This window comes from Saccopteryx leptura, chromosome 2 (assembly GCF_036850995.1).
Source record: "Saccopteryx leptura isolate mSacLep1 chromosome 2, mSacLep1_pri_phased_curated, whole genome shotgun sequence".
Lineage (NCBI taxonomy): Eukaryota > Metazoa > Chordata > Mammalia > Chiroptera > Emballonuridae > Saccopteryx > Saccopteryx leptura.
The window spans coordinates 320,627,211-320,640,640 of NC_089504.1; the positions used below are offsets into that span (position 1 = coordinate 320,627,211).

At 43.9% G+C, this 13,430-nt stretch overlaps 2 protein-coding genes across 8 annotated transcripts in view; one reads left to right on the plus strand and one right to left on the minus strand.

Annotated features, from left to right (window-relative positions):
• STRADA (STE20 related adaptor alpha) overlaps positions 1-13,430 on the plus strand; it is a 424,012-nt gene that overhangs the window by 325,142 nt on the left and 85,440 nt on the right. The gene's annotated exons all lie outside the window — the stretch shown is intronic.
• TANC2 (tetratricopeptide repeat, ankyrin repeat and coiled-coil containing 2) overlaps positions 1-13,430 on the minus strand; it is a 372,265-nt gene that overhangs the window by 7,931 nt on the left and 350,904 nt on the right. For 5 of the 7 annotated variants that reach the window (XM_066363071.1, XM_066363070.1, XM_066363068.1 and 2 more), the window contains 6 exons: positions 8,469-8,644; positions 8,029-8,161; positions 7,463-7,492; positions 6,536-6,627; positions 4,516-4,662; positions 1,286-1,386 (listed from right to left, as the gene is read on the minus strand). In XM_066363071.1, the coding sequence (XP_066219168.1) occupies positions 1,286-1,386; positions 4,516-4,662; positions 6,536-6,627; positions 7,463-7,492; positions 8,029-8,161; positions 8,469-8,644 (679 nt within the window). The remainder of the gene's footprint in view (positions 1-1,285; positions 1,387-4,515; positions 4,663-6,535; positions 6,628-7,462; positions 7,493-8,028; positions 8,162-8,468; positions 8,645-13,430) is intronic. The other 2 variants (XM_066363072.1, XM_066363067.1) reach the window with 1 other exon arrangement.

A 13,430-nucleotide genomic window follows, 5' to 3' on the forward strand; every position in this document is an offset into this window, starting at 1 on the left:
CTTCTGGCCTCTCTGGGACTAGGGGAGAAATGGCCCCATTTTGTCGGTCCAGCCAGGCCCTTCAGGAAGACTCTGTTAGTGCCCAAATGCATACCAAGCAGTATGAGGATTGGGTGGGGTTGTCATTTACAGGATCACTGTCAATTAGCTTAGAAATAAAACAGTAACTACAGTGTTTAAAAATCTTGCCGATCCAGCAGAATTTTTTCTTTATTTTCTTGATATTTTGGCTCCAAGTTTCAGGCCTGTTCCATCTTAGGCAAGAACCCTGTCCTCTGTCCTTTCTACCCCTTGTCCCACAGCACTGTATCCCCTCCATTCTGCTATCAGAGCTGGGAAGGTATCAGCCTGGCTGACTAGGCAGCTCAGATTCTAATTTACAAATGAGGACATGAACTGTCAGAGAGAGTCCCGTCCTCTCTGCTAATACTGCCCAGATAAAGAGCAATGGGCCCTGGGGGAAGGAATCACCAGTGGGAAAGAGAACTTGATAGTCAAGCTTTTGAAGAACTCTGCTACCCCAGCTAGTTAAGACTAATATTACTGCTACTGTTGTCACTGGACTTACACTGGGTCTGATTTTCAGGAGCATATCCCCACACTGGTTTTATCAGTGAATCTCAGGCCGTTTGGGAGAAGGGTGGGATGCTGGGAAGGAGGCATCAAGGACAGTGACAAATTATCCAAAGATCACTGATGGCAGGATCACTTTGTGGGGCCTATTCTGCCCCCTGGCCAAACCACAGCAGATGGGCATGAGGGATGGAGTTTCTTGTGGGTCTTCTCAATGCTAGTAGCAAGGGCCTCCTGTTTCCATGAGGGTGTGGTGTGGTGTGGTGTGTATTGTGGTGTGACGTGGCGTGGTGTGGCGGGGGTTTAGTAAGAAGGAGGTTTGATGCCACCAGACTTGAGGGGAGCCCCAGAAGGAAGACTGTAAACAAGCCAGGGATTCCCTTTTAAACAACTATAGGAAAAGAAAGCGGAGCTGTGGATGTAAGTGACCCATCCTACTTTCCCTCTGAAAGGGCTGAGAGGATGTTTGCTTAAGTGACCTCTTCTGAGGTCACAGTGTTTCCTTATGCTATCTGCTTTGGGGGTCAAAAAGTGATTGAGATATGGCAGAGGCTTCTTGGAAGAAGGTGCCATTCTCCAACAATGAAAAGGCATTTTTTACCCAAAGCGAAATGCTCTAGATTTCCATAGCCCCGAAGATTTGCCAATCTTAATTTGGCCAGATTGTCAGAAAAGAGACCTCTTGCTTTTTACCCTCTCTCTCTCTCCTCACCTGCTGCTGCGTTTTGCCCTTGCTCTTGCATAGTAAGCTTCATAAGATTTCGGTTTCAGCTCCAGGGCCTTAGTAGCAAATTCCTCCGCCATTCCAAAATCCTGTCATTACAATAGGTGTGCAAATGAGTCATTGCAGAGATAGGAAAAATAGACAACTTGGGAATAACATAGATCATATGTACATTTCTTTGACATTCATGGACGGAACACCTGGGATTCCTCACATGCCTGGTATGGCTCCAGCCATGTGGCCCACAGCTTGAAAGTTCCTTCTGCCTTTGTGCTGTGTGGACCTACAACCACTCATGGGAATTTATGTGCCCGTAAGTATGAAAATATTCTAGAAGCCAAATGTCAACCCAATGAAGCACCTGACGTTGGAAACTTGAACTAGTTACACACGTGTGTATGAGGCAAACACAAACATCTACACTCACATGGAACCTCATCCTACTGTTATAGTAAACATAAAATCAAAATATAAAATGTAAAAAGGAAACTAAGAGTGAGTTAGGTGTAACTAGGTACGCCCTTTTGAGATACCTCCATATGTTTCAACGTGTGTGCCAATACCATGTGTGAATTAATGTGATTAACTATATTTTACATAAAAGCCCACTATGTAAGGCCCAATTACCAAGGGGTAATGGGCTTACTCCCTTTTCTGATAACTCAATCTTACCTTATCAAGCCCATGACATATATGAAGTGTGATCATGTAACTCTATGGTGTGATGCGTGGCCAAATCAGATAAAAGTAGCTGGGGTGAAGATCATGGCAGTTGCCCGAGAGTCCAACGCAGACCCCATGTCACCCACCGAGACCCCTTGGCAATGCCATGAGGCTCTGTGCCTCTCCAAGCAAGTTTGTTTGGGGCCCCACCAAAGTGAGGACCTAGACTTAGCCGGCTACTCGTCTTAAATGTGAGTGAATTAAAGTCTATGTTATTTAGCTTGCTATGAGTGTTTCTACCTATTAATTGACTCCTAATTACTTTCACTTTATGTCGTGAACTACCTAACGAACCCAGCTTTAACTTAAATATAACCAACTAAATAGTTTATCATGACATACTGTCTACCTTCCAGCTGTGTCCACTAGCTCTGGTTTTCAAAGGGACGGCTGCAATCCATGAGGATGGGGCCTGCGCTGACCATGAAGCAGGGGCAGCAGATGCGGGCTCAAGTTCAGAGTGTGTTGTATGTTTTCTCATCCATATCTAGTTCACAGGTAGGATTAAGAGCAATATAGCATTTGAATGCTCTGTACACCGTTCTTGGAACATAGCAGATGATCAGTAAATGGTAGTTTCCTTTCTATTCTGGAGGTCTTCTCTGGTCTGTTCCTTCTCTTAAGTGGTTCCTTGCTTAGAAAACATTTATTTTTTTTATAGAGGAAGTAGGTTTGTTTGTTTTTTTAAAAGATTTTTACTTATTCATTTTAGAGAGGAGAGAGAGAGAAAGAAAGAGAGAGAGAATGGGGAGGAGTAGGAAGCATCATCAACTCCTATATGTGCCTTGACAAGGCAAGCCTAGGGTTTCGAACTGGCGACCTCAGCATTCCAGGTCGATGCTTTATCCACTGCGCCACCACAGGTCAGGCCCTTAGGAAACATTTAAAATAAAAAACAAGGGACCCAGTCTATGACTGAGGTCTGGGCTATCACCTGCCTCTTGATCACTGAGACTTCCTGGAGGCACAAAGCTGCAGTTTTACCCTTACACAAAAAGAAGTTTTTCCCTTCTCCTCTAATGTCAAAGCCATAGGACAGCACAGTAGCCTCTGATTACACTTATAATTCTTAATGCCTTAGGCAGAACAAAGATCTTGGGGCACAGGTAAAAATTAAAAAACAAAAAACAAAAACGGGCAATTCTGTGCCCAAGAAGGCAGACTTCAGGTGCTAAGCAGAGCACTGGTCACGGGAGGTGATTTTTAACTATTTCTGAACAAATGTGCAGCTAAAGAGCAAGTATTCCATCTTATCAAGGTTGTCTTCTAACCTTACTCTGGCTCCAACCTTACCCTTTAATTTTTTCTTTTGAGACCATCAGTATGCCAGGGAAGATGACTTAAGAAGTATACTATTTGTTAGGCAAACAAAAAGCCAGCAGGTTGGCAGTAGCTCCTGCTCTTTGTCTCACTTTCACTGGCTGGTGTCATAGGACACTGGTGAAGATTCTTCTGTTTCATGTAAGAACCTTACTTACCACCTTCCCCTAAGGTCCCCCCTCCCCTCTCTCCGGGAACCTCTACCACGGCCCTACTGTCCTTAGCACCTGGGGCAACTCTGCCTCTTCAGGCCCTAACTGTCCTCTGAGACACCCAGGTCTGTATCAGGTTCCTCTGTCAGGTTTTAGATAGAGGATATGAAGATCATGTACACAAATAATCTTTCTGGTATTGGCAGCAGACCCATTGCCACTGAGGCTGACTCACTGTTACCCAAATGAGTTCCTTATTAATCAATATTCCTGTTTGCTTGGATTGTTTCTCTCTCCTTATGAGACCTCAGGCAAGTGATGTCAGAGATTCCTGCCATGCTCTTAGCTATTCCCAGTGTCTGAGAGAGGGCTCTTGGCCCTGGAGGGTTCGCATGGCAAGGTGCTGAGGGCATCAGAGGCTGCATCTGCAAGGCAGGCAAGAAGGACTGAGGGCTACTTGGAAGACAACAGAGGACCAGAAGAGTGCTAAGATCCTCCCTGAGAAAAGAAGGGCCGTGGCATGCTAGAATAAAAATATGAGGAAAGAAGTAAAAAGTTCAAGATTAGCCTTAGGAATTAAACCTTGAAGTTCATGCTCCTGAGCCCTCTCTCCAGCCTTTTTGTAAGTGACTCAGAGGTCTTCTAGAAAGAAAAGGAATGACTAAAATTCATATCTAACTGCAGCTGGAATTCTAGTGATAATTGCTCTCACATTTTCCCAAAGACCAGAAAGTTGATTTGGGGGTGGGGAGGATGATAAGAATACTTCAATCACTTTCAGTAGGAGTTACGAAAATTCAGAAACTGAGAAAGTGCCCACAGCATTAACTGTTTTACAGTTTGAGATGCTGATTGTACTCAGAGTTGATTTCTTTCAAATTGCAAATGTCAGTGCTCTGTGAAGGACAACCAAGTTCTAAACGGGCCAGAGAAGGATTTCAGAGGCCTGGTTAAAAGCTAGTGAGTGACACAGACTGTCAACTTCCAGGACTGAAGAAAGGAGTTGGGATGAGAGGGACTTACGTTCATTTTCCTGCGACATCGAGAGAGGTTGAGAAGAAGAGACACCTTCAGTTCCCGGAAGGTTTTCAAGTCCTCACCAAACCCTTCTCTAGGGAACTTCTTCAGAGCATACTGGTAGCGCTGGGCAGCCTCCTTTACTTTACCTTTCTAATGGGAGGACAAGATGGCAAAACATAGTCGGTCTGCTGAGCAGCAAAGTTTGGTCCCACTCCAGTCCTCTCTCCAGTTATTCCTAAGGGTTAACCCTCCCCAACACCACCTAGAGAATAGGTCCGGCCCTGAAGGTGAGAGGCTCTCCCAGTCAGGGAAGGTGTAAAAGGGGTTACCCAAGACACAAGCCAGAGAAACAAATCCAGGCCTGGGACCCCTGCTTCCCAACTGGATTCCTAGGGGAATGATCTCAATCATTTCAAAGGAGCTTTTTCTTAACCTGATCTCCCAGGAACACATATCATTTCCTAGTCCTCAACATGCCAAAGTTATCACTACTTCCTGAATTTTGGCTTGTCTGGGAAACTCCTTGTTTGATGATGCACCTTGCCAGTTCTCAGAGGTCATTTTCTTCCTCGCCAGGGATGTAGGACCTAAAATAATCTACTTGCTGGTTCCTAATCTCAAGGTATAAAATAATATCAATCAGTTTTCCCTGTTTTTGGAAAAGGCATGGGTAGGGTGCTGGTAGAGAAGTGACCTTTATAGTCTGTGATTCTATCTATGTGGGAGATTTTTCCAAATGAAGTAAATCTATGACCAGCTTAGGGACCTGGTCACAGGAGCCTTGAACTTTTCCTACAATTTGTATTTGAGAATCTGTCAGCTCGGCCTCGGATGATGCAGGAGGCACCCCCACTCTTTAGCTGATCTTTGCCCACTTCAATCCTCCTGTACAGCTGCAACTTTACCAGGGATCCCGGTCTCTTATTTTCTCTCTAGCACCTTTCATTAAGAGGGATTTGGAGCCCTCTAAGGCAGAATTCTGGGTGGGACAGTAGTTCTGCTAATTCTCATTTGAAGGTAGGACTCCCTGTATCTCAGAATATCAGAAGTTATGTAATAACCGGGGTTTAGATGCTTGAGGGAGCATCTAAGTCCATTATCAACTCCAGAGATATGGCAGCGAAAGAGGCCCTTCTTTGAAGTCATGTGTAATCATGGTTGGGTTAGGATGCAACTTTCCTAGAAGCTTGAGTCCTAGACTATCATGACTCTCACTCAAAAGGTTCTCAGGGAAGACAACTCTGCTTCCAGGAACTCTGTACACTCCTTACACAGCGGGGGCGGGGAGGGGGATAACGTGCTTCACAGTCATTTCATTTTGGCCTGGAGATGTCTCAGTGATACCCACTGTGACAAACTGGGTTGGATTTGTTTTTACCCTTAGGAGAAAAGGATTCAGCTAATCTTAACACAACGGGGTAATTCTGACATGGAATACTCTTAAGGGACTTCCTACAGGCCATGAGAGTTTGTGTTAGGGCACGGAGCCTGCAGCTTGAACTGTGAGTACAAGACTCCATTCTTCTGTTATTGTCATTCAGTGAGTGACTTCAAGCAAATCTTGTAATTGCTATTTGTCTTGGTTGCCTAATCTCTTCAGAAGTACTGATAAACTATTACTACTATAGACCTTTAAATCTGTGGATATATTAAGTATGAAAGGTAAGATCAATGACTGTTTTCATGGACCAGAAATATGTTCACAGTACTACATAATTTTACTTTTACTTGGCTCATGAACTTTCAGGTCCCACTTACAGATTCCATGTAGAATCTATGTAACAACCTATCAGTGGCTAAAAACTAAGTCTTTAGGTTGATCAGCTATGGACACATGTAGGCTATTCTTGCTCTCTTGTTGGGAAGGAAGAACCCAGGATCCCCAACTTATGAGGGATGGCACTCTCCCTTTGTCTCTAGAACCAAAGATGAGAACTGTCAAGACCTTGGTAGGTTCTATATACATACATTCTGTTTCTACAGAAAACAGTTTTGAGGAAGCTTTGTCCTTCCCTCCCCTCACCTTATAAAACATGTCCCCCTCTTCCATCAGCTTGCTCAACAGGATGATCATGATGTCTGGTTTGGAGGTAGCCATCGCCCATGTGGCTGGACCTGTAGTGTACAGGATGCATGATGGGTAAAAAACTCATACAATGTAAGGGTGGTAGGAAGCTAGGTGAAAAAAACATCCTGGGGGAATTTCTGCTGAGAGAACAACTTGCTCCACAACAATTTCCTCATCTTTTAGACCTGGGAGTATCTTAGTGACTCCCATTGCCAAGAAGTTGCATTGGATTTGTATTCACCTTAAAATAAGACTATCTGAACTGAGTTTGCACCACAGGAGGGCAGCAAATCCTGCAGACTGCATTTGGGCAGGCAATGGCTTACTTCAGAGTTATTTTAAATAAGGGAATTGGGAAAAAGGGTTTACATTAAATGTCACCATAAGTAAGATTTTAAATATCTAGGAAGAGTAATTTATTTTAGAATCTGGGACTCAAAGCCCCCAGCTGTTTAGTCTATTAATATTTAAATATGCACTTTGCAGAGGGAAACCATTTAAGACTCTGAAGGCTCCCTTCATTTGTAAGTATCAAACAGGTCTGCCGGCAGTTACTGTGAACCAGGAGCACAGTCCCAATGTCAGACAGATGTGAAACAAGCCAACGCTATTGAGGACTATTTTACCCCCAAAGAGAAAGAAAAGGTTAAATCGATTAGTTTACAGATATACCTGAATTATTTACCAACTACGCTTTTCAGGGTTAGTTATAAAAAGTTCAAGTTATTCTCTTCAACAGTCATTAAAAAAAATCTCCTTTTAAGGTGAAGTAAATGAAAAGATTAGAGGTGTGGGGAACTCATGCAGGCTAAATCAAAGAGGGGAAGGCAAAGCTGACCAAGCCATCAGACCACGCCTGATGCTGACAGCAGTGAAATATACCTCGTGGGCGACTCGGTAACGTCTGACAACCTTCAAAGAAAGGAGAAAATAAAAAGTTGTAGGAGAGGAAAAAAAAATGGATGAAGGTGAAAAAAAAAAAAGAAGGAAAAAGCAGCAGTGAGAGCAGGCAGCGAAAAAGCCAGCATATAAGCCAACCCTTGTCTACACGTCTGTGGGCCGGGAGCGAATGGGACAGCAGCAGCAGGGACCTGAGAGTCTGAAGCACATACAGCGCAGGGAAAGCAGAGGCTCACGGCCGTGCAGGGATCCAGGGTGGGACTGGTACAGAGGCATTAGCACTAAGATGTGCTTAAGGATCAGAGCAGCCTCCTGGCTAAGGCTACTGGGGCCATGGCAGATAACCATCTGATTTTAGACAGGGTGGTGTAGACCATGGCTCAGACGGCTTTCTCTGGGCCAAGAGCCTTCCTGTTCACTTGGACAGTAACTGGGCCAGGGCAGAGGGAAAACTATATACACTCACAACAAACACCCAGGGCAGCCAGACCACTGGACCAGTCTGGCCCCTGGGCACAGATGGCCAGCACCTTCTTCCTTTCTCCTACCTATCTTGGCTCCTTTCTTCAGAAGAGTGACAACGACAGAAGTGTTCCGGCACCCCACTGCTCTATCCAGCGGGCGCATTCCGCTGTAGTCAACGTGCTCGATCATGGCCCCGTGATCCACCAGGAACTGGACCTAGCACATGGACCAAGCAGAGCAGTCAACATGAGTGCAATGGTGCAGCACTGCCCCCGAGGGCTCTGGCTGCTGCCTGCCTTTTATTCAGCTGCTGGTCTGAGCAGGCTGGGTAGCCTTGGTATTTTAGGACATACCTGTATTTTTGCTTGTTAATGGTGTTTTGAATATTCCTGTCCTCTATCAAGTACGGATCCAAGAACTTTATATCAGGAATCACCATACATAACCTGCCACCCCAGATAACACTATGGGTGGAAAACCTTCCCTATCCCTACGACCAGGAGGTTTGTTTAAAGGCACTCACCACCTCAGCATCACCATAGAAAGCTGCCAAATCCAGGGGGGTGCGGCCATTCTTGTCGGCATGGTCTGTGGCAGCTCCATTATCCACCAGAGAACGGACCACAGAGAGATGGCCCTTCAAACAAGCCCAGCTGAGGGCTGTCAGTCCTTCTTTGTCCATCAGAGCAATGGAAGCACCTACAAGAGACGGAACATGAAAGTTCATAGAAGGGAAAGCTGGCGCTTAAGGTGTACACTCTGCCAAAGCACAGCTCTTGTGCCTGGTATGTAAGTTACCCTTCAACAATAACTGTTAAAAAAATGGACCCTATAAACTTTCAGTAGAAGAGAAAGCTGTTTTACTGGGTATTCTGAGTCCTCCACAATCTATCCCCAAACATACTTTCTGTCCTTTAAGTTCATTTCTCCCCTGTGAGAATCCTCTACTTTGGCAAAATGGATGCGCTCACTGCCTCTAGACTCTCGCATAAATGTTTCTGAACTCTCTTTTGGTTACGTTGCTTCTACATGTAGAATGCCTTTTCTTTCCCCATGACATTTCTCACTTCTGCCTGTTTCCTAGGAACCATTTCAAACTCTCATCTCCACAAAGCTTCTCACAATTGATTCATTCTTACTGCCTCTACAGTCTGTTTAACATGTCACCTTATTCTGTGGCTAATCTTTTTTTTTTTAATGTATTCTACTTGCTTGCAATAAATTGTCAATGAATGTTTTCTGAACTCAGTGAAAGTTTTTCATTTATAAAAATATAAACTCCTAGAGAGATTTTCATAACTAAGAGCTCAGTACATGTTTACAACTGATGACAGACTGTGAGGGAAATGGACTCATGGGAAGAGACTGAGCCTAGGCCACAGAGGAAATCTGAAGTTTAATTAAATTAGCCAGCTTTCAATAACTTCATGCCTACTCTCTTAGCCCCTTTTATATTCCATATCTGCCTTCAAAATTTCTATTTTCATCTGTAAAGATCAAGCTCACTTGATTTTTGTAATATACACAAAACATACATACTGTTTTGTAATTAGTCTAAAATTCAATATACATCTGGTTCTCAGCTTAGACTGTAAGCTCTTGGATGGCAAAGAGCCTGTTAGTTCCTTACTAGTTTGGAAGAGTACCTAAGATGATTCTTTTCACACAGTTGGCACGTCATACTTATTACCGATCAACTTACACGTGGAACACTTTCCATGCTGCCTCCTCAGGAGGACAGGATTCAGATGTCAGATCGAGCTGAGCTTAGGACCTGCCACAGCCAGCTCAAGGTCTGCTCAGCAGTTACCTGGCCTCTCACCTTCACATCCCTAGAGGTCAGATAACCAGACTTTGTGGCTTCCCATAGCAGGATGCAGGGCTGGAAGACACTATACCTCTAACAATGATGAAAGCCATTTCTGTATTACTAGGTTATCTTTTCATCCTGGTACATTAAAACATCGACTCTAACATGGAATGATTTTGAATATGGGGCAGAATCCAAGTGGTTTTCTTAGACACCACATCTCTAAATTCCCTGGACAGAGCCTCCAGAAGTGGAAAAAGCAGGATAAGAAGGTCCTGGATATATATTACAGATAAACTGGTTTTCCAAATATAAGGAAAGTTGGAGTTAAGAAATTGAAAGGAGATACATATGAAATAAACCCATATGACCAATTTACTTCCAGAATTCAATTTGTAATCTTCTTCCTCTCTGTTCTCCCCCTTAGAGTTAATGGAATCACAGTTCTCCCAAACATCCATCTTCAGACTTTTTTTTTTTTCTTCAGAGACAGAGTCAGAGAGAGGGACAGACAGGCAGGAACGAAGAGATGAGAAGCATCAATCATTAGTTTTTCTTTGCGTGTTGCAACACCTTAGTTGTTCATTGATTGCTTTCTCATATGTGCCTTGACCGTGGGCCTTCAGCAGACCAAGTAACCCCTTGCTAGAGCCAGTGACCTTGGGCTCAAGCTGGTGAGCTTTTGCTCAAACCAGATGAGCCCGCGCTCAAGCTGGCGACCTTGGGGTCTCGAACCTGGGTCTTCCGCATCCCAGTCTGACACTCTATCCACTGCGCCACCGCATGGTCAGGCCATCTTCAGACTTGATCTTCAACTCATCCTCTTTCTTATATCTTACATGCAACCAATCGTTATATCCAAAATTATTTTGGCACTGACCCTTCTGTTCTAATGTTCTAATAGCTACTGCACCTGGATTAGGGCTCGTTACCTGTCATCTATTTTACTACAATGGCATCCTAATGGATCCCTTGGCCTACCAGAATTCCTTCATCAAGTCTATTCTTCATGCTACTGCCTGAACAATTTTTTAAAAATCTTTTCTTATTTATTCATTTTAGAGAGGAGAGGGGGAGAGAGAGAGAGAGAGAAGGGGGGAGGAGCTGGAAGCATCAACTCCCATATGTGCCTTGACCAGGCAAGCCCAGGGTTTCGAACTGGCGACCTCAGCATTTCCAGGTCGACGCTTTATCCACTGCGCCACCACAGGTCAGGCAATTTTTTTTTCTTAGCAAGAAAGACAGAGATTGAGCGAGGGAAAGATGGGGACAGACAGACAGGAAAGGAGAGAGATGAGAAGCATCAATTCTTCGTTGTGGCTCCTTAGTTGTTCACTGATTGCTTTCTCATATATGCCTTGACGGGGGGGGGGGGGCTGCAATGGAGCCAGTGACCCCTTGCTCAAGCCAGTGACCTTGGGGTTTTGAACCTGGGTCCTCTGCATCCTAGGCTGACACTCTATCTACTGTGCCATTGCCTGGTCAGGCCTGAGTGACTTTTTTAAAAAAGCACAACTCTGGCATCAAGTCCTTTTTAAAAAATCTTCAAAGATTGCCTTTAGAGTCAATTCCAAACTGTTTTAGCCCGTTCCTTTCCAATTGCTTTGCACATACATTTCCCATTTTATTTCCCAACAGCCCTCACGTACTTTCCTGGACAACTTGCCTATTTCCCCAAACCTGTTCAGCATTGTCTGTTCCTCCTTCTTTGCTTTGAATTACATTACTCCCTGTCTCTCAATACAGAACATTCTTCCTATTCAAATTTCAAAGTCCGTCTATTCTAACTCAAACACCTTTATCAGAGCATTTAGGATTCTTTGTTTTAAGGAAGTTATTTATCTTTGTTTCATCCCTTCCTTGCCAGATTATGGACCCTCTGAGAGTATATATCAGGGGTAGTCAACCTTTTGATACCTAGCGCCCACTTTTGTATCTCTGTTAGTAGTAAAATTTTCTAACCACTCACCGGTTCCACAGTAATGGTGACTTATAAAGTAGGGAAGTAACTTTATAAAATTTATAAAGCAGAGGTACAGCAAGTTAAAGCATATAATAATAATTACTTACCAAGTACTTTATGTCAAATTTTCGCTAAGTTTGGCTGAATAAATCTTTATAAAACAACTTACTATAGTTAAATCTATCTTTTTTTTTTTTTTTTTTTTTTTTTTACAGAGGCAGAGATAGACAGGGACAGATAGACAGGAACTGAGAGAGATAAGAAGCATCAATCATCAGTTTCTCGTTGCGCGTTGCGACTTCTTAGTTGTTCATTGATTGCTTTCTCATATGTGCCTTGACCGCGGGCCTTCAGCAGACCGAGTAACCCCCTGCTGCAGCCAGCGACCTAGGGTCTAAGCTGGTGAGCTCTTTGCTCAAGCCAGATGAGCCCGCGCTCAAGCTGGCAACCTCGGGGTCTCGAACCTGGGTCCTTCCGCATCCCAGTCCGACGCTCTATCCATTGCGCCACCACCTGGTTAGGCAAATCTATCTTTTTATTTATACTTTGGTTGTTCTGCTATCGCCCACCATGAAAGCTGGAACGCCCACTAGTGGGCGGTTAGGGACCAGGTTGACTATCACTGGCATAGACTATATCATATTAATTTTTAAGAATCATTCACAGTTTCTAGTATAGTGTTCTATAAATAACATAGGCTAAATAAATGTTTGCAGAATTTGTTGATTTAGTAAAAGTTTCTGATATAAGTGTGAAAAATGAAATAGGACAAAGACCAGAATCTCTGTCGTTGGTTAAGAGAGAAGAACTTGCTGGAATCTGTGCCCAATGAGCTTTTTATTGGAATGTGGCAGGCACTGTGCAGCTACCTAAAGGTTAGCAGTGGCTGAAGAGGTCCTGCCTTCTTCCGGAGACTTGGATTGTTCTGGGACATGTACTCCTGTCGCATCTTATCCTGGGAATCGAGGCACATCCCTCCTCCTCCCCCAACCCGCTCTTAGCAGAAGTGAAGAGAGATAGAAAACCAAACTTGTTTGGTAGCTTGTACTGGGGAAGCAAGAACCACTTTGCACACTGGGAAAGCAGTTCTCTGATTCTTGTGAGCCCACCTGTGAGAGCTAAAGATCCAGTATGATTAAGCTATAGTTTGAAATCTTAGAAGAAACCTCTTTTGTTTATGGCCATACCACCCTGAATGCACCCGATCTCGTCTTATCTTGGAAGCTAAGCAGGGTCGGGCCTGGTTAGTACTTGGATGGGTGAAGAAACCTCTTCTTCTTCCTGACTCAACTACCTTGGGCATGATTCCTCAGGAGGTTGGTTTCCTTGAAATGTGTATGTTTATGGATAAATGTTTTAGGTCCAACTTACCAACAGGAGAGGCTAATTGGAATGGAATCATTAAGGCTAGTTACAATGACACTACCTCCTGCTTCATGCAAATGCTCAAGTTCCATCAGACAGTACTGAAGAGCACCAGTGACTCCAGCCTTTACACTAGAGAGGTCCACCATCACTTGCCACTGTTTTACCCAGGTAACTGAGGTCACAGCAATCTATAGGAACCTGAAATGTTTTGATGGTAGTGTGAATCCTTTAACTTATTTCCCACTCGCCAGGAATATGTGACTGTTGGTAAACGTCAGAAGAAATTTATGACAACAGGTGGATAATAATATCCCAAGTCCTCAATCAGGGTTCCATTATCAGCA